The sequence below is a fragment of the Mucor velutinosus genome (genome assembly GCF_035048745.1).
Source record: "Mucor velutinosus strain NIH1002 chromosome Unknown tig00000268, whole genome shotgun sequence".
Classification (NCBI taxonomy): domain Eukaryota; kingdom Fungi; phylum Mucoromycota; class Mucoromycetes; order Mucorales; family Mucoraceae; genus Mucor; species Mucor velutinosus.
The window spans coordinates 504,319-527,704 of NW_027041917.1; the positions used below are offsets into that span (position 1 = coordinate 504,319).

A 23,386-nucleotide genomic window follows, 5' to 3' on the forward strand; every position below is an offset into this window, starting at 1 on the left:
AGCTAAATGTGACGAAACTTGGCAATCAATAGCAATGAGGCTTTAAAAGGATACATGAAACTAATGTTACCAATTAACTAATTTTAGTAAACCTATTACAAATCAACAGGTGGTCGAGAACCGGCGAATAATAATGCCCATTGTCAATGAAACCATATCTTTACTACGGCAAATTACTAATCCAAATCGCCGTAGCAGATGCAGACGATGTAAATCCATCGCGATTCAAGAAAATAGGAAATATCTTGATTCAGTATACTTTATAAACAAAAATATGTAGCGATCGACTGAATGATTATTTTATTTTGATCATTTGATAAAATAAAGGGGGAAAAGTGAAGAGAATGATTTTGATTATAACAAATAAATTTCCTTGCTGATGCGAAGTAAGCAAAAGGGAATGATTATTTTTTCAGTGTATTGAGGGGTGAAAGAAAAGGGATCGCTATTTATTGACCACCACGAAGACGAAGGACCAAATGAAGAGTGGACTCCTTTTGGATGTTATAGTCAGAGAGGGAACGACCATCTTCGAGTTGTTTACCAGCGAAAATAAGACGTTGTTGGTCTGGGGGAATACCTTCCTTGTCTTGAATCTTTTGCTTTACGTTTTCAATGGAATCGGATGATTCAACTTCGAGAGTGATGGTTTTACCAGTGAGAGTCTTGACGAAGATTTGCATACCACCACGAAGACGAAGCACCAAATGAAGAGTGGACTCCTTTTGGATGTTGTAATCAGAGAGAGAGCGGCCATCTTCGAGTTGTTTACCAGCGAAGATAAGACGTTGTTGGTCTGGGGGAATACCTTCCTTGTCTTGGATCTTTTGCTTTACGTTTTCAATGGAATCAGATGATTCAACTTCCAATGTGATGGTTTTACCAGTGAGGGTCTTGACAAAGATTTGCATACCACCACGAAGACGAAGCACCAAGTGAAGTGTAGATTCCTTTTGGATATTGTAGTCAGAGAGGGAACGACCATCTTCGAGTTGTTTACCAGCGAAAATAAGACGTTGTTGGTCTGGGGGAATACCTTCCTTGTCTTGGATCTTTTGCTTGACATTCTCAATGGAATCGGATGATTCAACTTCCAATGTGATAGTCTTACCAGTGAGGGTCTTGACAAAGATTTGCATACCACCACGAAGACGAAGCACCAAGTGAAGTGTAGATTCCTTTTGGATGTTGTAATCAGAGAGGGAGCGGCCATCTTCGAGTTGTTTACCAGCAAAGATAAGACGTTGTTGGTCTGGGGGAATACCTTCCTTGTCTTGGATCTTTTGCTTGACATTCTCAATGGAATCGGATGATTCAACTTCCAATGTGATAGTCTTACCAGTGAGGGTCTTGACAAAGATTTGCATACCACCACGAAGACGAAGCACCAAGTGAAGTGTAGATTCCTTTTGGATGTTGTAATCGGATAAAGAGCGGCCATCTTCCAATTGCTTACCAGCAAAGATAAGACGTTGTTGGTCTGGGGGAATACCTTCCTTGTCTTGGATCTTTTGCTTGACGTTCTCAATAGAGTCTGAGGACTCAACTTCGAGAGTGATGGTCTTACCAGTGAGGGTTTTAACGAAAATTTGCATATTGATTTTTTTTAGTAAAAAAAAAAAAATATAAACTAAAGAAAAAAAGAAGAAGAGATAGAAAAGATGAAAAACTACGCATATTTATATTCACAAGAAATCACGATAGAAAGAACTAGTAGGCTGCGGCATTGGCCGATATGATTGATTGGTGCAATTTCTCATCTTGTTTAACTGACGTCGTCATTGGGTATCGCCTCAAATGTGGGATTCTTGGGGGACTTGAGCTGCTCCTTGGATGCAGGATTTATATTTCCAAGAGTCTCTACCTATGAGATTCAAGGATTTCGTTCTGATTTGGCATCTCTTTCATACACATGTCTTTATATCTGTTTTGCAACTTCTAGATAATGAAATTGAATTCATGCTAATCCATATCATGATTGAACTCAGTGGTAATCCCCGCATAAGGAGAAAAAAAAAGCGAAACTCAAGGAAACCATGATTAAGCAGTGTGTTTTGTTTCAATTCTTTGTGTTCATCAGTCTGTTGAGTCATATGGTTACATCTTGTTGTGCAATATTCCCCCTGATGAATTGGAGGGAAATCTCACATTGAATCATTGCATTTTTCTCTCCCTCTCTCGAACCTTCCATCCTATCCAGTAACCACGATAGACTTGAGGATAGAGCAAGTTTATCTGCCTTTGAATGTTTATATTACACTGCAAATACGCATATATATAGAATGGGAAGGGGAGAGAGAGGGAGATTTCTTTTTTTGATTAAACACCCATGAAAAAAAAAATCGTTCTTGTCCTCCTTTTTCAGCCATTATTCCGTCATTATCATCACAAAATCTATTGAATGAGATAGCACATCTTGTCTCCATTGTGTGTCTGTATCCATGTTCGTAAGCAACCCACGCTCACTACGCACTTACAGCATCTAAAACTGACACATGAAAGTGTGTGTATACTTGACGCGGTGAATAATCAAAACAAACTGCAGATCCTGATATTTGGAAACATCTAATTTAGCGTACATGGGGATGAGATGTCGGCTCTCTAGTCATACATGGTCCTCTATGATCTCATTGAACAATCACACAAACAGCATCTTTGTGTTCCATTGACAGTTTTTGACTCAATGATATCATTTTAATCTATTTCAGAAGGAAAAAAAGGGTTCTTTAAATCACTGGATGTTTGGAAGGGCTATCTGATGAATGTTAAATAGGAGCTTCTCGATGGCAGGTTGTGCATTTTGCTCTTTCTGGAAAGCTTATTTGGTTTCTGGCACGTTCACGAATGTGCCTGTATGCGTGTAGTGGATCTTGTAAGCATGAAATGTGTTACCATTGATGTTGTAGTTCATATGCTAAGCAACTGATGGTCATTCTGGTCAACATTCAACTGCGAAATGCCAAATTTTACAATCCTTATTCTGCGCGATGTCTTCTTGTGATTCTCATCTCTCTCAGACTATCAAAGCAACACTGACCGACTCCTCCGTCCTCGCTAACTTGGTTGCAAAGATGCCTTGAGAAGGATCTTCATTGCCCAGTAAAAGCAGAAATGAAGATACAAGTAGAGACATGTACAAACTTGATACGACATTAAATGCCGTGCTTTTTTGCGTATATCGCACTGGGTGCTTTGCTTTCAATGACCCACCGAAATTCGTCAAAGAAGAACATTGACTCATGCCTTTGATTACTGGCCAACATTTACCCTTCTCTTCCATGATACAGAGCAGTATGTACTTCAGGCCACACTACATTGTAGATCCCACCAGTTCTGACAAACCAAAGTTGCATGATTTTCAGTACGAACCCAATTTAGCGAACCGCACCAGCATTTCATGATGATTACGGTGCTTGCAAAACGTCACAATCAAAGGGATAGGAGTGGAGAAAGCTCGAGAACCCCAAAAAAGACCTCTCTTTTCCTGTATTGTGCTCAGCAAAAAAAAAACAAAAAGCGCATCATTCATCATGGCTGTTATCCAAGAAGCGAACGACGACATGTCTCAACAACCTCATAAAGAAGTTGTAGTCAACACCAGCATTGCTGAAAGCGAGGCTGAAGAGTCCGAGGTGGATGAGGAACACGAGGAAAATAATGAAGAAGGTAAAGTCGTAAAGAACAGTACGAGATGTGCTGGCGTATTCATGCTCTTCTTGGTTTTGTGTAAAAAAAAAGGTCTTTTGGATGAATATCCTGATGATACAGAGGTAATAGCGCAATGAAATCAAGCAGACACGAGTACTCATGTAGACATGACGCTTAGGAAATTGACTGTATTCATATGAGAGTGAGCAGCATCCCAAACTTGGGAGTGGAAAGATTCAAACAGCTCAAGGTAAGGCATGGATGGGAGAGCTACTTCCAGTATGGTCTCCAACACTTGGGTTATATTAGGCCATCTGCCTTCGCCAAAACTTTATCATCGATATTGAAGGCCTCGATTCCTTGAATCAATTGAACGAACTGGACTTATATGACAACAAGATTTCTCATATGCGAGGCTTGAACAACCTAGTCCAATTACAGTAAGTCGATATTACACAAGATAATGCTATAGTATGTACTCACACTGGGCTGGGTGAGTAGCAATCTGGATCTTTCTTTCAACAAAATCAAACATATCAAAAACATTGATCAGCTCACTGAGCTCGAAAACCTGTACTTTGTCAGCAACAAGATCTCCAGAATTGAGAATTTAGACACACTTGTCAACATTACTAACCTTGAACTCGGTGCTAATCGTATCAGAAAGATTGAAAATCTGGATCACCTTGTCAATTTGACTCAGTTGTGGTTGGGCAAGAACAAGATTACAAAACTGGAGGTAAAATAGCAGAGAGAAACACCCTCTGACCCACACGAAGCTCATGTCTTCTGACTCGTAGAATTTGGGCGCATTGAAAAACTTGAGGTCATTGAGCATCCAAAGCAACCGATTGACCAAGATTGAGGGACTGGAAGAGCTGCATAACTTGGAGGAATTGTACATGAGTCATAATGCCATTGAAAAGTTGGAGGGCTTGGATAACAATGTAAGGTTTTACTGTTTGCATTGATCTGATGCAGATGGGCAGGGCTAATTGCATCCATACTTATAGCTCAAATTGAACACATTGGACATTGCCAACAACCTACTTGTAACTATCGAGAATTTATCGCATTTACCCAACTTGGAGGAATTTTGGGCAAACAACAACAGATTTGACAATGATGTGTATGACCAAGTTGAGAAGGAATTGGGGCCTATCAAGACGTTGCAAACGGTTTATTTGGAAGGCAACCCAATGCATCTCAAAAATAGAGCCACTTACCGCAACAAGATCAAACTTGCTTTACCCAACATCAGACAGATTGATGCAACGTAAGTAAGCTTCTGTCCGTGCACTAACCTATGCTAACTTGCGCTCGATAGACCTGTCCGATAATTCCCTTTTACTCGTCTCCATAAAATAAAGCAATTTGATGTACACAGTAGTGGCTTGTGTTGCTCCACCAACGCACATTTTTTTATTCTCCTCCCCTGCTGCACCGAATAATTTTCTCTGGTTCATGTCCTTTTTACTTTGTGTTTCTCTCTTTCTAAAACCCAATTCTTTTTGGAGTACTTTGTATCATTATAGCCTGTAAATTGTTATGCTAGAGACTAATAATCCGTACATGTTTGGCTCATCCACGACTACCACTACGACCACCACCACAGCCCCAAATCAATCATCGCCAGTGCCTCCACAAACTTCCTCTTCTACGTCTGTGGGAGCAGGAAACTCAAGCACTCATCAGATGCAGCCATCAAGACCAATGCACCATCATAGCAACAACTTTTACATGGGAAAAGGAGGAGAGGATAACTACTACCACAACCACCAACATGCATCAAGAATCAACCCAGCTTATATTCGTCATCCTGAAGAACCATCGCAACAACAATCATCACAGCAACAACCCATTCATTATACTAGTACATACAAACCCACCAAATCCATTAATCAAAACAATAATATAGCCCATCCACAACACAGCGAGCCAGACACATTGAACAACTTGGCAAGGCCCTCGGTGCATGTGTATCCACATCAACAACCGCAACATATAAAAAGTGAAGCCTCTCCCCGCACGTTGCCTGCTCCAACGCCACCACCTCCACCACCATCCTCCTTTATGAAATCCAGAAAAGCAATGGAAGAGCCTGACTGGTATGAACGTGAAAACAAATCACATAGACCTTCTACTTCTAGCAGCACCACGCCTTCTCTCCTTCCCTCTTCCACTGCCAGCGCCACTACGACCACAACAACGCTATCACACACAGCACCACCCAGTGGCGAGGTGAGTACTCTGGAAGCCGGCGACAATAAAAAGATCAAGCGACGAAAAGAAATGACTGGCATCATGGAAGATTTGAACAAGGATTTTCTGAAAAAGAGAGAAAAGTAAGTTGCGAGCAGGTAATGCGTTCCAGTGAGATATTCACAGCTTTGTTTATAGGCTCCATGTGGAGAAATTGCAAGCGATTAATCAGGAATTAAAATCTGCTCATCAAGGTACAGCTATTTAGACTTGGTTTGATATTCTCATTTACTGAATTTCTTGATAGATACACATCCAAGCTATTTAGATGGTTTAAAGGATTTGGAGGCGATGAGAAGAAAGACGATCAATGATGGCGTTTTGTTTAGAAAATATCAAAATGAAGTGACAGACAATCAATTCCAATTAGAAATATACCAGGCTGAGGAGGAATATACAGTGAGTGGGAAAATAGTGATGGTGCCATTTTTATACTAATATCACCATGGCAGGCCGAAATTCAGGACATTCGAGAGAAACTTTTTGCTAGCTTGGATGAAAAGAGGAGGAAATTAAAGGAAGAGAAGGACAATTGCGATCTGGCTTATGGTAAAAAAAAAAAAAAAAAAAAAAAAAAAAAAAAAAAAAAAAGAACTGCGTCAATCTGTTGGATGCCATGCTGAACTTGTTTACTAGATGTTATACTGGAATCCCAGTCTAGATTGCATAAACGAAATTTGCGCAAGAGAGAAAAGGAACATCCCGAGAACAAATCCAGCAAAAAGAAGCAATTGACTGGACCAGCACTTGTTTTCAAGCTGAAGGACGATGATATTTTGTCTGATATTCAAGCTATGCGAAATGTAAAGTGAATGATACAAGGGGAGAAGAAAAAGAAAACTCACACATGTCGAAAATTTAGGGTTTATCAGCATCCAACAACAGTAGCACTGCCATCACTACAACCTCTGGCACACACAAAAAGACGAATTCATCCAATAAGAAAAAGTAAAAGAAATTATTTACCCGTGATTTTATCAATTGATTTTCCTCATATATATACACACACACACACACAACAACAACCAAATCTCATTCAAGTTATTTAATATCATCCCTCTCCTGTCAAAAAAAAGCTTTTGCTCTGCCTCTCCTCTCTTCTTTTTTTTTATTGATTCAAATAAAAACCACTGTAAATATTTCTATTTTCTAAACCTTCCATTATTCAATGATGATGGATATCTTTATATCGATCCCGTTAATCGGAGTCCCCATCTTTTTCCATACACATTAAATGTTCCAAAAAAAAAAAAAACGTAAGATGTTGATGGTTATCGATCAAAAATCTTTATATAAATAAAAGAGCAGTGAGAAACAATAAGTGCCACTTACCATCGTCCTCTCTTTCTTCTCACGACATATTTCATAAATCACACAATCATGGCAGCATCCAGAGCTACTCGAATTAAGCTGATTACATTTGATGCGTACAACACTTTATTCAAGCCCCGTGGCAATTTGACAGCTCTGTATGCTTTGGAAGCATCGCATCATGGTATTACTGTTTCCAAAGATGAGATCAACAAACACTTTGGTAGATTGTATAGACAGCAATTGGATCAAAAGCCATTTTACGGTATCCATCAAGGGCTGTCTGTTCGTAATTGGTGGGAGGAGCTTGTGTATACGACCTATGTGCATGCTGGTGTCTCCAAGAAGGGTATGTATTATACTCTTGATCTAATTGGTTGCATTGCTCAATGTATACATGTATAGATCTCGATCCCAAGTTTGACAAACTCTTTACTGGCTTGTTCAACCGCTTTACGCATCAGCAGTACTACGACCTGTTTCCAGATGTCACACCCACCTTGGAATTTTTGAAAAAGAACGGTTTCCACACGGGTGTGATTAGCAATACAGATGAGCGCATCAGTACGTAGAAAAAACATATACGATGCTTATGCAAAATCTAATATTTTGGCACTAGTTCCTGTGTTGAAAAACCTGAACCTGGACAAGTACTTTAATTTTATTCTTTCCAGTGTGCATGCTGGTGCTGAGAAGCCATCTAGACACATCTTTGACAAGGCTCGAGGACTCTCTGGTCAACGCATTGCACCAGATGAAGTGCTTCACATTGGAGATGATGAGGAAAAGTACGTACAGCTTGTTATCTAAAGTTTGATCTTTATTTTTCTAATGTTCCATCCAGGGATTATCAGGGTGCAATCAATGCTGGAGAGAATGCCGTGTTTCTAAACAGAGGTAAGCGCTGCATGGAGGCAAGAATCAAAGAACAACGAGCTTAACCTTTTATGTTTTCCATAACAATGATGTAGAAAAAATACCCTATGAAGATACCCCAGAGAACATTAGTGCTTGCAAAGCAAAGAGTGCAAATTTTACAAGTATCTTGTCTCTGAATGAGCTGTACCCTTTGATGTGTTCCAATTTCAAGCCTTAAATTATCTATGAAAACAAAACCTTTCTTATTTATTATTAAAATTGTAATGTATTCTAGTATACGTCTCCACGTTTCGTTGTGATCATTGCATGGTCGTGAATCATAACTCTAAATTAAAAACTTCATTACATAATAGTATGTCAATGAATAGGAATTCCCGATTGTATATGTACCTGAATTGATGCAAAAGTCAATGGTGCAAATGCATCGCCATCAATACAGAGCGAGTCATTGCCTTGCCATCTTCTGTGTCCTTGGTTATTAGTGAAGCCCAGCCTGACATCTCGCTTGTTACTGCTCTGCTTAAAGCTCTTGTATAGTGACAAATCAGTGTGATGCATAAATAGCGGCTGGCCCAGAATTTAAAATAGTATACATCTTTCACCAAAACCATCTCTCTCTCTCCCTCTCTCTCTGTCCTTTCTTTCACGATACTTTCTCTACAAGCAGCCATGTTTTCCTTGAGGCAAAAGTGGAAATCAATTGGGCAAAAAGACATCGAGCCAGCAAAAGAAGACGCATCCAATTCATCATCAATCTCCAGTGCCAGTGGCCAGCCCTCGCTGCAGCAGCAGCAATCTATTTATCAGCACGCACCAAGTGAAGTATTTGATATAAAGCTGGAAGCTGGAGGTGGCAGCGCTGAGCGTCTCAGAATCCCTGCCAATGAACCATCTTCTCATGTATCGTCAACTTCAGACCATTCAATAGCGAAACAACCATCCACAAAGCCTATCGACATCAAGTATTTTGTACCTAAGAACATTGAACCAGAAGGCTTGTCTCAAAGTGTCATGATATCTGACCATGACTACATACACAGACAGCTAGTAAAACGCTACAAGAGGAACGAAGGTCATGGATTAACCTCCCAGCACACAGCACTTTATCAGGAAACCATACAAGAGTCAAGCAATGAAGACCTTGGCTACCTATCAACAGATGATGAGTACAACGAGGAGGATAGCCTTTCTGTTGCTGCGGCAATTGCAAATAGTCTCTTCTCCAAATCTGCTCCTTTGTTATCCTCAATGTCAAACTACCCAAGATATGCATGGTCTACCATTGCGCTTCCGAATCAAGATCACAACACCAAGAATGATACCTTTAGCCCATTATTTCCCATTAAAGAGGATCAATGCAGCAGCAAGGCAGAGCTTCAGTTGAATAAGGATCAAGTGGAGGTATATATGAATCAGGACTTTGATGCCAATGGGGAGAAACAATTGGAGGCAGCAAATGAGAAAGAATCGAAAGAGTGGATAGAAGAGGCCAATAAGTGCTATGGAGAGGTATCAGCAGAGGAGAGGAAGCTTTTCCTTGATCAACTTTGTGCTGCAAACTTGGAAACTCCATGGGACAGAGCACACAGAACTGAATACGCCGTCGAGAGATTGAAGAAGAACGAGTTTATTCATGCCTTGTTCAAACGCCATGCTGTTCCTATGAAGGTGACAAACATTTCTCGAAATTTGCGCTTCAAGCAGATCCAACACCGCCTTCACAACCCCAATATTTTAGTAAGTAGATAAATAAAAAAAAAATGCCATGATGATATAGACTGACTGCACAAATTCATTTAGTACATGCAATACATACGAAACACTCAAACGGTATTTGCGATTTTCAGATGCTATACCGAGATGATGAAAGTGATTGACCGCTTGAATTGTACAAGTATGTAATCTAGAATTGAACACATAAAGCATTGTTTCTTACTTGTTGATGTTTCACCAAAGCAATCTCTGGCAAAAAGATAGTGTGTCGCCCAAGCAGTGTAAGTGTTTCCAGTTCAAATCTGACTTGTGCCTTATAATCTCATACTGTGCAAACTATGTAGTACGCGGAATACGATAAAGCGTGTGAAGATGAACTCAACAGAAAATTCAGACAAAAGAAAATGAAAGCAGCCAAGAAAAGTGGTAAACGCAACAAAAAGGCAAAAAAATCAAACAACAAGTACCAAAAATCAGCAGCATCTAAACTCGCATATACCAATAACAATGCAAAGCAGCAGAACAATGCAAAGGAGCGTACAAAGCAACCTAAATTGAAAAACTATATCAGTAGCCATCATCTTTCTTCACCGGCATACTTTTATCCCTGTTACTGTGTTCAATGCACCAAGTTATTCCCTTACTCTGCTAAAAATTGAGTCGGGTTCATGTGAATTGACGAAATGTGGAGTGTCGCGTTTTATTCAGTAGGCTACACAGTCAGTATAGTACAATAATGAACATCCTCATTTACTTGGTATAAAGCTTGCATCTGAAAAATAAAGTAAATTATCGATCACTAGTTTGCATGCTTATTATTAAATATTGTTTATAAATACAAGTGTATCTACGCTTCGGATGGCTCTCTACCATGGCTTTGCTTCGGTGAGAACGAATCTGCGCTGCCGATTGCCCTTGCGTATCTTGTTCAAATACTGCTACTTTCCTTTCAAATCTCCACTTACACATGAAAACCCTTTATAATATCTGTGGATCTGACTCTTATCTGATGCTCTACATCCATATACACGTAGCTACTTCATATGCGGGCAAGTAGCATACTGGTATTTCCACTTTTTAGTCCTTAGTATCCATAATACAGCAAAGTCTGAATGCATTTGAGCTGCGTTTTCTCGCGTCCAAGGCCGTTTTAGATTGTCATAATAGGACCAAACACTTGATCTCATCTGGCAGTTACTTTCTGACACCTTTGCTCAACTTTTTGGGGATCAAAAAAAACATGACCGAAAATCGACCAAAAAGCAAGAGGTACCCCTCATGGTTTTCATCGAAAATCAAACGACAGCGTTTTTCACCCCAAAAACAAAGATTTTTTCTATGATACGTATTAGATCAAATTGATGGTAATGATGAAATGCAATACTGGAAACTCTTTTTCTGGAACTTTTATATGCTAAATTCTGACATATTCGCAAAAACCCTGTTTTCATATTTTTGAAAATTGCTCATTATATTCGGCCTGAAAGGTGAATGTAACCAGCATCATTCGATGTGCCTTCATTGACTTTATATAGATGCATTAGAAAGTAAAGTATAGCAACGACAATTTTCATAATCAAATTTAGCAAAAACGTTCAAAGAATGTAAGGTCGAGTCAAATTTGAACACGAAAATACCTACTGCACAATTTCAAATTAAAGTACAGCAGTTACGGCTGCCACGACAGAAGACTGAGAGCAAATCTACTGGCTGTGACGTCGAATATGGCGCCCTCCCATTTTTCCATTCCCCCGTTTTTTCTCCCTTTTGCAAAACGCGTTTAGTATCAAACCATATTGGTTTTGGAACTCTTTTGATTGAAAATAACACTCTAGCTTTTGATAACACGTTCTTGCATTGTTAAAAGTACTTGAACCTGCTTCTTCGAAGTGGAATATAGTAGGCACTATTCAATAGCGAGCACTGGAATACGTAAAATCAGCACTAATCGAATTTGCTTATTAGGTTTTGATAACTTTTTTGCCTGTTTGACGTGAGTGCTGCTGCCGTTACTTCTCTGCTATTTCTACTGCCTGCTTCTTTGGTTTACCCTGTCTGGTGATTGCTTCTTTGATTTCTATCTCTGGCAGTTGCTTCTTTAATCTTTGTCTAATCTCTGGTGTCGCCCGTTCTTTGGTTTTCTATGCTGCTGTTGCTGATGGTATTGCTTCTGCTGTTGCTGCTGGTGTTGCTGATGGTATTGCTGCTGCTAGTCTGGTCTCCTTTGGTCTACTATTTGTGGTGCATGCTCGTTCTCTGGTATATCTCCGGTGGCTTCGTATTCTCAGGTCTATTTGTGGCTGTGGTAAGTGGTAAGTATTGTTTTTCTTCTGGTCGTAATGACATAAAGCTTCTCTGGACGTTTTTGTTATTACTTCCTTTCTCATGATAATGCATTCATGATGTTTTCTTTGTTACGCTTTCTTTTTCTTTTGTTGGCTGTGATACGATCAGCTCAACGGATGCTTACAATGTTGTTGCTTCGTATGTACGAACAACGAGCATGATGTGCTGCTATATATCGGTATTGCTGCTGTAATACTACTATGTTATATGGTCGTGGATTGTTGTTTGTGTTGCCTCTGTGGCTTCATTACATGAAACAACATTTGGTCATTATGTTGTATTGTACACTTATAATACTGCTGTTGCTCCTGCAATTGTACGTGTTTGTGTTGCTCTACATCCGACTATTACCATGCACATTGCTCATGTATGCATTCTTGTTACAACAACAACGAGCTGTTCTGAACATTCTCTGATGTTGTGTTTGTTATGCTTTTCTTTGACTCATTGCGTATGAGTATTTCTTTTTTGCCTTCATACTCCTGTAGTACTCCTGTAGTACTACTGTAGCATGTTCTTTTCTTCTGTTCCTTTTTTCTTTTATTATGTTTCTTTGAAGCATACATTATTACGTTGTTGTGGATGTGCCTATCGCTGAAGCTCGACAAGACTTTATCCGAGACTAGGAGATGGATAGGCTGCCTCCATTTGGTTATCGCTACTTACTTTAGTGATGATTGAGAGTCTCAACGCTAGAATCTAAAAGCTAGGTGGTGTAAGTAAGGCATGCTCTAGCACCTGGGGGAAGTTTGATGATAGCAACGGCTATATTGCTATATATAGCTGAGCTTAAAATTTTGCCTCGCATCAAAACAGGGGGAAACCCTCGCAAAATTTTTTTTAGGTCAGCGGAGTTTTCAAGCAATCTGATTGGCTAAGAGGTTGAAGCAACGAAGGGTTACAACTAGTTGATTTGTTGTCGATCTGTCATTTATTTTAGTTTTACGTTTGTAATAAAAGGATGACCAAATGAATCCAATTTGAAGCCTTCTTGATTGATAAGTAGGATAAGGTGCAGTTGCTTGCTCCAGTATACATTTAAAAGTTTCATGCGATAAATGTTCTTTAATTATATTATACGGAAACGCTGTAGTGTAGTATAATAATATGCTGATATTTACGACGCTGTCTTGTGCTAGTTTTTGGAGAAGAACGAAGAAACACAAAAAGGAAGAAACACGCATCTTTCATGCAAGTTCTTTTCAAAAAAAAAACGTCTAGTCCAAATAGCTCACCGGATTTGTTCATCAACAAGAAAAACATGGAAAAGGTGAATACCACACCCCAGCCAATACTATCTGTTAAGCACAAAGGATAAAAGGATTATTATTTGTAGCTTATAAAAAATGTTCAATATTATAAAAACAAGAAAAGACTTATTTGAATAAGATCAGACACAAAAAACTAAAGATTTATTGATGAAGACAAGAGTTATTCTATTTATACTAAGTTCTGAATGCCAAAGTAGCAATTTATCTTGTACAACGCTTATCACATCTGGTGAACCTCAGTATTTAGATAGCTGAGATGCACTTTAATTATCATAGCTTGTCCATGTTGTTGCACAACACAGACATATCTACCCATCAAAAATACCTTAATCTTTATAGACAGTTGTGGTCCTTCTGGCACAACAGTCGTTCTTTTTTTTTCATAGCTGTTACATGCAATATCCAGCATGATATTTTCCGCTTGTTTTGCGACTTGATTACAGCCATGGATTCTCTTCTTGATCATTTGAATCCTTCCCTCCAAAATACGGCAACTGTACTGAGGCATCATGGGGCCTATCTTTCGAATCATCATCGTGATATGCTCCAAATAATGTTCGCTGATCGGAAAGAATTTTGCTGAGATGTGAAGACGAAGAAATTGGTGCCACTTGGTGACTAGTTCTTCCAATTTTTGTATCTCGCTCTCAGATATATCCTGCTGCAAGCATACTGAGCAAATCAGGGATATTGTACTTAGGGCTTCCTTGGCAGCTTCAGAGACAGTAGGATCCAAATGGCATAAATCAACGTGGTCGATAAAAACTGTGGGCACAAAGTACTTCAGGAACACCAACCAATCTACTCCTCGAGCTGTCCCTCCCTTGCTGAAGACATCCAGGAAATTGCCTTCGAAGATCAAAGGTGATATTCTTGCAAGTTGGTTCAAGCAAATGCTGATCTTCTCTATTTGTCGCGGCTTCAAGCGAAGAATCGATTCCTTGTCCGTAAACATTTTCTTGATTCTTGGTGTCATGTTTTGTCCAAACAAATGAAATTCATCCAAGCCCACAAATGTTGGATCAATGAATGATGGCAGGTTTCGAAACAAAGAAGGCCTTTCGATACCAAGTTCTAGTGCACTGGATTTGTATTCTTCAATTGTTAGCAATCGTAGTGGTCGATCTTCATCATTAGCTGCTAGTTGAAAAGAAATAACACCATTTTTGCTGATGCCAATGATCGTACAAAAACGGCAGCCTTGAAGCGACGTATGGGATGCGAGGAAATTGAGTTCGCTGACGCTGGGGATATCACCAAAGGATCCCATGAGGTGAACTTTGAGCGAGATACTTGTTGAGTTGTTTCTCTGCACCTGTAGTCCATCACGAGCCAATTTTTCCAATTCGTTGACAAGGTATTGGAGGTAACTGTCTAATCTCTTGGTGTTTGGGATAATGGCGAAATCAATCATCAGGAACTCCATTTTGTATCTATAGGCAGAAGGAAGGCTCAAGATTTGTATCATGACCAAGTTCAACATTGCACCGCCTTTTTTGTGTGATTGGAATCCATCTACGTACAGGGACAGGTCAATGTCGTATCTATTGTCGAATAGATGTCTGTTGTTCACTAAATTTTGCATTGTATCGCCCTTGAACCTTGCTCTGATGGATGAATCCTCGTCATCAAGCACTCTGATGAAGTTTGGATTTTCGAACAACGTGGCAAGTTGTGGACCAATTGGTAGCATCTTGATGGTTCTTCTGGGGCTACCATCAATATTGAATCTCTTTTCAAAGCACACTGGACATTCGTCCCCATCCTCTGGTGGTTGAAAGGCATAGCAATACCTGATGCACACATCGACTGTATAAGGTGCAAAAGAAGTGACCCTTTTCCTAGCAGAGCTGGCCTTGAATGTTGAGACTATAGGCGTTGCAACTTATCATAGTAAATGTTAGCGCTTTGAAACAACCAACTTTGTTATGGTTACTTACAAGGATACGTTTGGTTGTGCCATTGAACAAGTCTTCGGATGCTTGAGTTTGTCAAGTTTTCTTCCCTGAAGATCTTGTGGATCTCAGTATTTTTAGCATCCAGTGGTGGTAATGCCTCGCAACTGTCAGACATCTGATTGTCACTATAGTTAGCGCCGAGTCCATCAGAGTCTCCAAAGTCATATTCTCCATCGCTACCAGGTTCACCATCGCTGTTTTCTTGCTGACTATTTCTTTCAATGTAAGATCCAGCCTGAGTATCATGTTCAGTTCTTGCTTTCTTTCCTTGATACTGATTAGTCTACAGTTGTTGTGTCATTTGAAGAGTGCCAAAGTTTATGCTGTTTTTCATGTCTATTGCGAATTCTTCGACAACACTGGGCACAAAAAAAATGGCATCGTAAATAATATTAGAAATAAAGGTTAAACACAAATCTGTCTGGATTGTCTTTTGTGCTCCTTATATTGCATGCGTTTCAATCTGCATGATTGAAACATCAATGTCTGTGATAGCGGGTGCTATTAATTATTGGAAACATTACTAGATCAGTTTTTCTCTGTCTTTCATAGATTGTTACGCATTTATCGCAATTGATACAACCATCTCAAAGCACTGCTCTATTTTACACTTTACACTAATTACTTATTCAAAAATGGATCAAGCACAACAACTATTCTTACAAAGATTGGAGAACATTGAACAGGACTTGTCCAATCTTAGCAAACAGGTCAAGGAATGTAATGACAACCAGACCGAAGTAAAAGCTACGCTGCAGCACATTGTTCAACAATCTACCTCTTCGAGCACGACCAATGTTGCGAGACTAGATGGAGTGATATGCCGCCCAAGCAAAGCAGACAACAAACATCTGGAGGAGCTTTCTGTTGAGCTATGCATCAACGTCCTTGAGGAGCATCGATTAGGTGGGGAAAACCTTGATGGCAAGAAGGTCTGGGAGCTTGTCAAAGATGCAGCATACAACCAGGCAAAGAAAACTGACAGACAGTTCCCGAATATCACTTTCAGCAAGCTGGACGACAGGTTTCAAGCCTTGTTGGTCAAGACCGTCATTAACGATGTAGCCAAAAAGGGCGTTGACATCTCTGGGTTCTTCAAAGATTGGTTGCCGCAGTTTGCTGTCTCCAAATCATTGTCTGGCATAATCGATTACAAATACAGTGCCAGGCCAAGCAATGACACCGCAATTCACGAAACCCAATTCGATGATGATCTGGTATTTTCTGAGGGATGATCCCAAGCACAATCCGAAGAAGATTCTGTCGACGATGACGAAAATTTGATTGTAGACAAGATCAATTTTCATGTTTCTCGAAATACTGGATCACAAAAGTAAATGCTGCATAGAGAAAAGTACTCTTTGATACTAATCGTAATATTATAGAAGAATCAGCACGCAACATATGCCTCTAGTAGAACAAGTAATTAAGCTTTCATAGATATAGCGCAGTAACTCACATTTCTTTTCCATTTTATAATGTGCACTATCACTATAGCCAATGCAGCCATCCCCAGTATCAAAAAATGTATCTGCATCAAACAAATCAAAGGCAAAGGAATATGAAAAGCACAGAAGATATTCATCACCAGAAACGCAAGATTTGCAAAGACAGTAAGTCTCTTATCATCGCCCTGGAGTTAGCCATTTTATGCTGATATTCTCTCTATCTCTTAAATTGTAGAAACATAAAGGTAGTCATAAGGCATTGATATCATAGATGGAGCTACTTATCTTTGTGTATTAGGGACCCAACAATAAGAGAGTGCGCAAGTCGTAAGGAATTCTGATCTCTATGCTTATTCTCATTAGGCTACGCTTCGTTGTTATTGCCCGTAATGTAATATCATCATGTTTCTCTGTAGTAGTAGCGCAATTATTATATGTCAAGAAATAAACAATGGTTTCTATTGTAATAGCACTAAATGCTATTATATATCTGATTTATTTTTTTATGAATATTTTGCAAACCACCCTAAACTACATGAATTTTTTGAATTTTTCTGAATTAAGTGAGCACTTTTCCGAATTTCTCTGAATGCCATTCAGAAAAATTTCGACAAATTTTTAGAAATATTCAGCAATATTCAAATCTTTTTTAGTCACAGTGGAATGATGATCCATGGTGTAGTGAAAACAGGTTTAAATAGATTTCACAAAAAAATATAAAGCAATAGTAAAATACAATGGAAATCAACTGTATTTTATTTGTGTATAAAATGAACTGAAGATCCTGGTGTTGTAAATCTGAAAGTACGTGAGAATGGATATAAGTTTATTTTCGTAAAATCAGATGAAGAGGAGAGGGAAGAGTGAATGTCTACTGCTATTTATATGTATGATTTATGGATTGCTTACACACCCGTCTAGAATGGTGTTCTCATGCTAAGTTTTAGTGTGAATCCTCACTTATGCTAAATGGTAATTATTTCAGATATAGATGATCAGTCTAAGTATCTTTAGTTGCTCTTGACAACGTTGATTACTTACATTCCTTATCTTCTATCTTTTGACATATAGAGAATAGCTTACTGAAACTTAGCTTATGTGAATATCATGGTTATCGTTTACAGGTTGATACAGTTTATTTACATATGCTCCATATGTGCATAGTTTATTACTGAGTTCAATCTACGACATTGTGATTCAGGAACAGTTAGATGTGTGAATACAACACCTGGAATTGAGTAAAAAAAGAAGAGTATTTATACATTTGCAACTAGCTTGTAGGATTAGTGATGATAGAGAGCAATAGATGCTGCTATTGCGATATCTGGCAAACGTTGCTGATGTTTGATTTAAAGTGGTAATCAATGCAAGAGCACTGGCCATAAGGGTCGATTTGAGTAACCTTGATGGGCTTGGGTGAGCTATCGTCATAGCATGATTTAATGTAACCTTGATGGTTTAAAGTGTGATATTTGTTATTGAAGTACGGAACCCTTTATCTGGGATATTGTGCAACTATGGCAGCGGGGCATAGTTGTCATATTTGAATATGCTTGTTATTGATTTGATTCTATTTGGATAAAGATTCCATCACTTATTACGACCACCATGGGTGTGATTGAATACACTGTGATCAGGAGTGATTCATTCACACAATGTGCGATATAAGCATGCATCTTTGCTTTAGTATTTTTAAATGGGTTTTTGATGTACATTTGAGCGCTTTCATTAATAGATCCAAATAACATGAATTTGAATGAGTGCTATTTGATGAACTTTGGTTTTCAATCCAGTTGCGTTTGGGTGGCTATTTCATTACATGATCTTTGTCTGGGCTTTGTCTGGTCTTTGTCTGATCTTTGTCTGGTCTTTGTCTGATCTTTGTTTGGTCTTTGTCTGGTTTTTGTCTGGTTTTTGTCTGATCTTTGTCTGGTCTTTGTCTGGTCTTTGTTTGGTCTTTGTTTGGTCTTTGTTTGGTCTTTGTTTGGTCTTTGTCTGATCTTTGTTTGGTCTTTGTTTGGTCTTTGTCTGGTCTTTGTCTGATCTTTGTTTGGTTTTTGTCTGGTTTTTGTCTGATCTTTGTTTGGTCTTTGTCTGGTCTTTGTTTGGTCTTTGTTTGGTCTTTGTTTGGTCTTTGTCTGATCTTTGTCTGGTCTTTGTTTGGTCTTTGTTTGGTCTTTGCCTGGTCTTTGTCTGGTCTTTGTCTGATCTTTGTTTGGTCTTTGTCTGATCTTTGTTTGGTCTTTGTCTGATCTTTGTTTGGTCTTTGTCTGGTCTTTGTCTGATCTTTGTCTGGTCTTTGTCTGATCTTTGTCTGGTCTTTGTCTGGTTTTTGTCTGGTCTTTGTTCGATCTTTGTTTGGTCTTTGTCTGGTCTTTGTCTGATCTTTGTTTGGTCTTTGTCTGGTCTTTGTCTGATCTTTGTCTGGTCTCTGTCTGGTCTTTGTTTGGTCTTTGTCTGGTCTTTGTCTGGTCTTTGTTTGGTCTTTGTCTGATCTTTGTCTGGTCTTTGTCTGGTTTTTGTCTGGTCTTTGTCCGATCTTTGTCTGGTCTTTGTCTGGTCTTTGTTTGGTCTTTGTCTGGTCTTTGTCTGATCTTTGTCTGGTCTTTGTCTGATCTTTGTCTGGTCTTTGTCTGGTCTTTGTTTGGTCTTTGTTTGGTCTTTGTCTGGTCTTTGTCTGGTCTTTGTCTGGTCTTTGTCTGATCTTTGTTTGGTCTTTGTCTGGTCTTTGTCTGATCTTTGTCTGGTCTTTGTCTGGTCTTTGTTTGGTCTTTGTTTGGTCTTTGTCTGGTCTTTGTCTGATCTTTGTTTGGTTTTTGTCTGGTTTTTGTCTGATCTTTGTCTGGTCTTTGTCCGATCTTTGTTTGGTCTTTGTCTGGTCTTTGTTTGGTCTTTGTCTGATCTTTGTCTGATCTTTGTCTGATCTTTGTCTGGTCTTTGTCTGGTCTTTGTCTGATCTTTGTTTGGTCTTTGTTTGGTCTTTGTCTGGTCTTTGTCTGGTCTTTGTCTGGTCTTTGTCTGATCTTTGTTTGGTCTTTGTCTGGTCTTTGTTTGGTCTTTGTTTGGTCTTTGTCTGGTCTTTGTCTGGTCTTTGTCTGGTCTTTGTCTGGTCTTTGTCTGGTCTTTGTTTGGTCTTTGTTTGGTCTTTGTCTGGTCTTTGTCTGGTCTTTGTTTGGTCTTTGTTTGGTCTTTGTCTGATCTTTGTTTGGTCTTTGTCTAATCTTTGTTTGGTCTTTGTCTGGTCTTTGTCTGATCTTTGTCTGGTCTTTGTTTGGTCTTTGTTTGGTCTTTGCCTGGTCTTTGTCTGGTCTTTGTCTGGTCTTTGTCTGATCTTTGTCTGGTCTTTGTCTGGTCTTTGTTTGGTCTTTGTTTGGTCTTTGTCTGATCTTTGTTTGGTCTTTGTCTGATCTTTGTTTGGTCTTTGTCTGGTCTTTGTCTGATCTTTGTCTGGTCTTTGTCTGATCTTTGTCTGGTCTTTGTCTGGTCTTTGTCTGGTCTTTGTCTGATCTTTGTCTGATCTTTGTCTGGTCTTTGTCTGGTCTTTGTCTGATCTTTGTTTGGTCTTTGTTTGGTCTTTGTCTGGTCTTTGTCTGATCTTTGTCTGGTCTTTGTCTGATCTTTGTCTGGTCTTTGTCTGGTCTTTGTCTGGTCTTTGTCTGGTCTTTGTCTGATCTTTGTTTGGTCTTTGTCTGATCTTTGTCTGGTCTTTGTCTGGTCTTTGTCTGATCTTTGTTTGGTCTTTGTTTGGTCTTTGTCTGGTCTTTGTCTGGTCTTTGTCTGGTCTTTGTCTGGTCTTTGTTTGGTCTTTGTTTGGTCTTTGTCTGGTCTTTGTCTGGTCTTTGTTTGGTCTTTGTTTGGTCTTTGTCTGATCTTTGTTTGGTCTTTGTCTAATCTTTGTTTGGTCTTTGTCTGGTCTTTGTCTGATCTTTGTCTGGTCTTTGTTTGGTCTTTGTTTGGTCTTTGCCTGGTCTTTGTCTGGTCTTTGTCTGGTCTTTGTCTGATCTTTGTTTGGTCTTTGTTTGGTCTTTGTCTGGTCTTTGTCTGGTCTTTGTCTGGTCTTTGTTTGGTCTTTGTTTGGTCTTTGTCTGGTCTTTGTCTGATCTTTGTCTGGTCTTTGTCTGATCTTTGTCTGGTCTTTGTCTGATCTTTGTCTGGTCTTTGTCTGATCTTTGTCTGGTCTTTGTCTGGTTTTTGTCTGGTCTTTGTCTGGTCTTTGTCTGATCTTTGTCTGATCTTTGTCTGGTCTTTGTCTGGTCTTTGTCTGATCTTTGTTTGGTCTTTGTTTGGTCTTTGTCTGGTCTTTGTCTGATCTTTGTCTGGTCTTTGTCTGATCTTTGTCTGGTCTTTGTCTGGTCTTTGTCTGGTCTTTGTCTGGTCTTTGTCTGGTCTTTGTCTGGTCTTTGTTTGGTCTTTGTCTGATCTTTGTCTGGTCTTTGTCTGGTCTTTGTCTGATCTTTGTTTGGTCTTTGTTTGGTCTTTGTCTGGTCTTTGTCTGGTCTTTGTCTGGTCTTTGTTTGGTCTTTGTCTGGTCTTTGTCTGGTCTTTGTCTGGTCTTTGTTTGGTCTTTGTCTGGCCTTTGTTTGGTCTTTGTCTGATCTTTGTCTGATCTTTGTCTGATCTTGTCTGGTCTTTGTCTGGTCTCTGGTGTCGTTTGTTCTCTGGTTTTTCGATGGTGCTGGTATTGTGGAATACATCCACTATGATCTGCATTCCGACAGTTCATCCAGTTACCAGATTTAGATATAAACTGTATGTACACTGGATTAGATGTACGATATCGATTTATACTATGATCATGAGAAGATATGGACTTCAGATACGCTAGTACTATAAGATTCATACTATATAAGATATAGGCTATAGATGGCACCACGGACATGGATGGCACTATAGACTTATACTTGTATTCCGACATTGACTACGGATGTTTACCATATCTGGATAGGCACCAAGATTAATGCAATATGAGCTTGTTGCTTCAGATGTGCACTTCATGATCCACGCTATAAGACACATGCTTATATCCGTGATACTAGCTACAGATACTTTATGTACTACAGACTTGTACTATATATGAGACATGCTATAGACATGCATACGATATGCTATAGACATGCCATATATCCAGATACATGCTAAAGATGTATGCTTAGCGATATACACTCAGATATGTACTATTAATATAGACTAAGAAGACTGTACCTATCGGATACATGCTACTAGATCGATATTAATTATCCTTATGGAAAGGATAGATCAGGGTACTTCGGATGAGAGTCTAATTATTCATCCAGACAGAGCTAAATCATGATTAGCTTGCTGGAGTTGTCTTTTAGCATGATTAGACATTAGTTGATCTGAGTTGACTTATTTGTCATTCTAATTAATAGAACTTTTATCCATTGTTATAGTATATAAGAAGGATCATCTACCTGGCCAGTAGAGAGACTTCAGTTTACTTTACACCTGTCAGTTTGATAATAAAATATACCTTTATCAAGTTGACATTACTGTTTTTTTATTCTTTTTTTTCCGTGAATTTTAGTCTATCAAGCCTCAAATTCCACAGGTATTGCTGCTGCTGTTGCGAATCCGGTCTTTCCTGGTTTACTGTCTTTGGTGCATGTTTTGTTCTCTGGTCTATTTGTGGTTGTGGTAAGTGGTAAGTATCTTCTTTCTTCTGGTCGGAATGATATAAAACTTCTTTGAACGTTTGTATTATTGCTTTCTTTCTCGTGATAATGCATTTTATCATGATGTTTACTTTGTTGCGCTTTCTTCTTCTTTTGCTGGTTGTGTTGCCTCTGTGGTTTGACATGAAACAACATTAGTCATTATGTTGTAGTGCAAATTTATACCACCATTGCTTTTGCAGTTGTACGTGTTTGTGTTGTTACTCTACATTCGACTATTTACCATGCACTTTGCTCATGTATGCAATACTGTTGCAACAACAACGAGCTCTTTTGAACATCTTTGATGTTGTATTTATGATATGCTTTTCTTTGACTCGCTTTGTGTGAGTGTACATTTTTTGCCTACATATTACTATACTCCTATAGTAATATGTTCTTTTCTTCTTGTGGAATACATCCACTATGATCTGCATTCCGACAGTTCATCCAGTTACCAGATTTAAATATAAACTATATGTATGTTTAGAATAACGAAATATAGACAGAGTAAATACAATTAGAACTGAATATATTTATTATGTTATTCCAAGATTGAATAAGGATCAAAACTAGTGTAGATATCAAAAGTATTTATAGTTATTTGACAGTGCCGCAGCAATAGGACCTTGATCTTGAATGCGGGATAATTGCATAAGCCTTGAACCAGTTAACGAGGATGTGTTGTATAAGAACTCATAAACCACCAGTCAAGGATAAACCACAAAGATGATCCAGAATAGAATGTTCTTCCTAATAGCTTTGACGGAAGAACATTTGTCGGAATTGAAACCCACTTCCAGGGACGAAAGGCCATAGGCTACCACTCTCTAGGAACCAGGATATAGATTAGCCATTTGATGGCACCACTCATGTTC

At 38.9% G+C, this 23,386-nt stretch overlaps 8 protein-coding genes across 8 annotated transcripts; 5 read left to right on the forward strand and 3 right to left on the reverse strand.

Annotated features, from left to right (window-relative positions):
* Positions 1-449: 449 nt before the first annotated feature.
* ATC70_003929 (uncharacterized protein) lies at positions 450-1,595 on the reverse strand (the record flags this gene model as incomplete). Its single annotated transcript, XM_064823284.1, has 1 exon — positions 450-1,595. The coding sequence occupies one exon, from the start codon at positions 1,593-1,595 to the stop codon at positions 450-452; it is 1,146 nt and encodes a 381-aa protein (XP_064678596.1).
* Positions 1,596-3,530: 1,935 nt separating this feature from the next.
* ATC70_003930 (uncharacterized protein) lies at positions 3,531-4,988 on the forward strand (the record flags this gene model as incomplete). Its single annotated transcript, XM_064823285.1, has 8 exons — positions 3,531-3,666; positions 3,739-3,770; positions 3,827-3,898; positions 3,958-4,088; positions 4,150-4,387; positions 4,449-4,595; positions 4,662-4,924; positions 4,976-4,988. The coding sequence occupies 8 exons, from the start codon at positions 3,531-3,533 to the stop codon at positions 4,986-4,988; spliced, it is 1,032 nt and encodes a 343-aa protein (XP_064678597.1).
* A 232-nt stretch (positions 4,989-5,220) lies between these two features.
* ATC70_003931 (uncharacterized protein) lies at positions 5,221-6,862 on the forward strand (the record flags this gene model as incomplete). The annotated part of the gene is made up of 6 exons (XM_064823286.1): positions 5,221-5,993; positions 6,049-6,104; positions 6,158-6,309; positions 6,363-6,459; positions 6,547-6,713; positions 6,773-6,862. The coding sequence occupies 6 exons, from the start codon at positions 5,221-5,223 to the stop codon at positions 6,860-6,862; spliced, it is 1,335 nt and encodes a 444-aa protein (XP_064678598.1).
* A 428-nt stretch (positions 6,863-7,290) lies between these two features.
* ATC70_003932 (uncharacterized protein) lies at positions 7,291-8,317 on the forward strand (the record flags this gene model as incomplete). The annotated part of the gene is made up of 5 exons (XM_064823287.1): positions 7,291-7,570; positions 7,627-7,785; positions 7,841-8,009; positions 8,066-8,118; positions 8,193-8,317. 5 exons carry the CDS (start codon positions 7,291-7,293, stop codon positions 8,315-8,317), a joined length of 786 nt encoding a protein of 261 aa, XP_064678599.1.
* Positions 8,318-8,769: 452 nt separating this feature from the next.
* Positions 8,770-10,472, forward strand: ATC70_003933 (uncharacterized protein; the record flags this gene model as incomplete). The annotated part of the gene is made up of 4 exons (XM_064823288.1): positions 8,770-9,837; positions 9,901-9,994; positions 10,057-10,094; positions 10,158-10,472. The coding sequence occupies 4 exons, from the start codon at positions 8,770-8,772 to the stop codon at positions 10,470-10,472; spliced, it is 1,515 nt and encodes a 504-aa protein (XP_064678600.1).
* Positions 10,473-13,650: 3,178 nt separating this feature from the next.
* On the reverse strand, positions 13,651-15,503 carry ATC70_003934 (uncharacterized protein; the record flags this gene model as incomplete). The annotated part of the gene is made up of 2 exons (XM_064823289.1): positions 13,651-15,314; positions 15,371-15,503. The coding sequence occupies 2 exons, from the start codon at positions 15,501-15,503 to the stop codon at positions 13,651-13,653; spliced, it is 1,797 nt and encodes a 598-aa protein (XP_064678601.1).
* Positions 15,504-16,023: 520 nt separating this feature from the next.
* On the forward strand, positions 16,024-16,623 carry ATC70_003935 (uncharacterized protein; the record flags this gene model as incomplete). The annotated part of the gene is made up of 1 exon (XM_064823290.1): positions 16,024-16,623. One exon carries the CDS (start codon positions 16,024-16,026, stop codon positions 16,621-16,623), a length of 600 nt encoding a protein of 199 aa, XP_064678602.1.
* A 2,020-nt stretch (positions 16,624-18,643) lies between these two features.
* On the reverse strand, positions 18,644-21,676 carry ATC70_003936 (uncharacterized protein; the record flags this gene model as incomplete). The annotated part of the gene is made up of 1 exon (XM_064823291.1): positions 18,644-21,676. One exon carries the CDS (start codon positions 21,674-21,676, stop codon positions 18,644-18,646), a length of 3,033 nt encoding a protein of 1,010 aa, XP_064678603.1.
* Between the last annotated feature and the right edge of the window lie 1,710 nt (positions 21,677-23,386).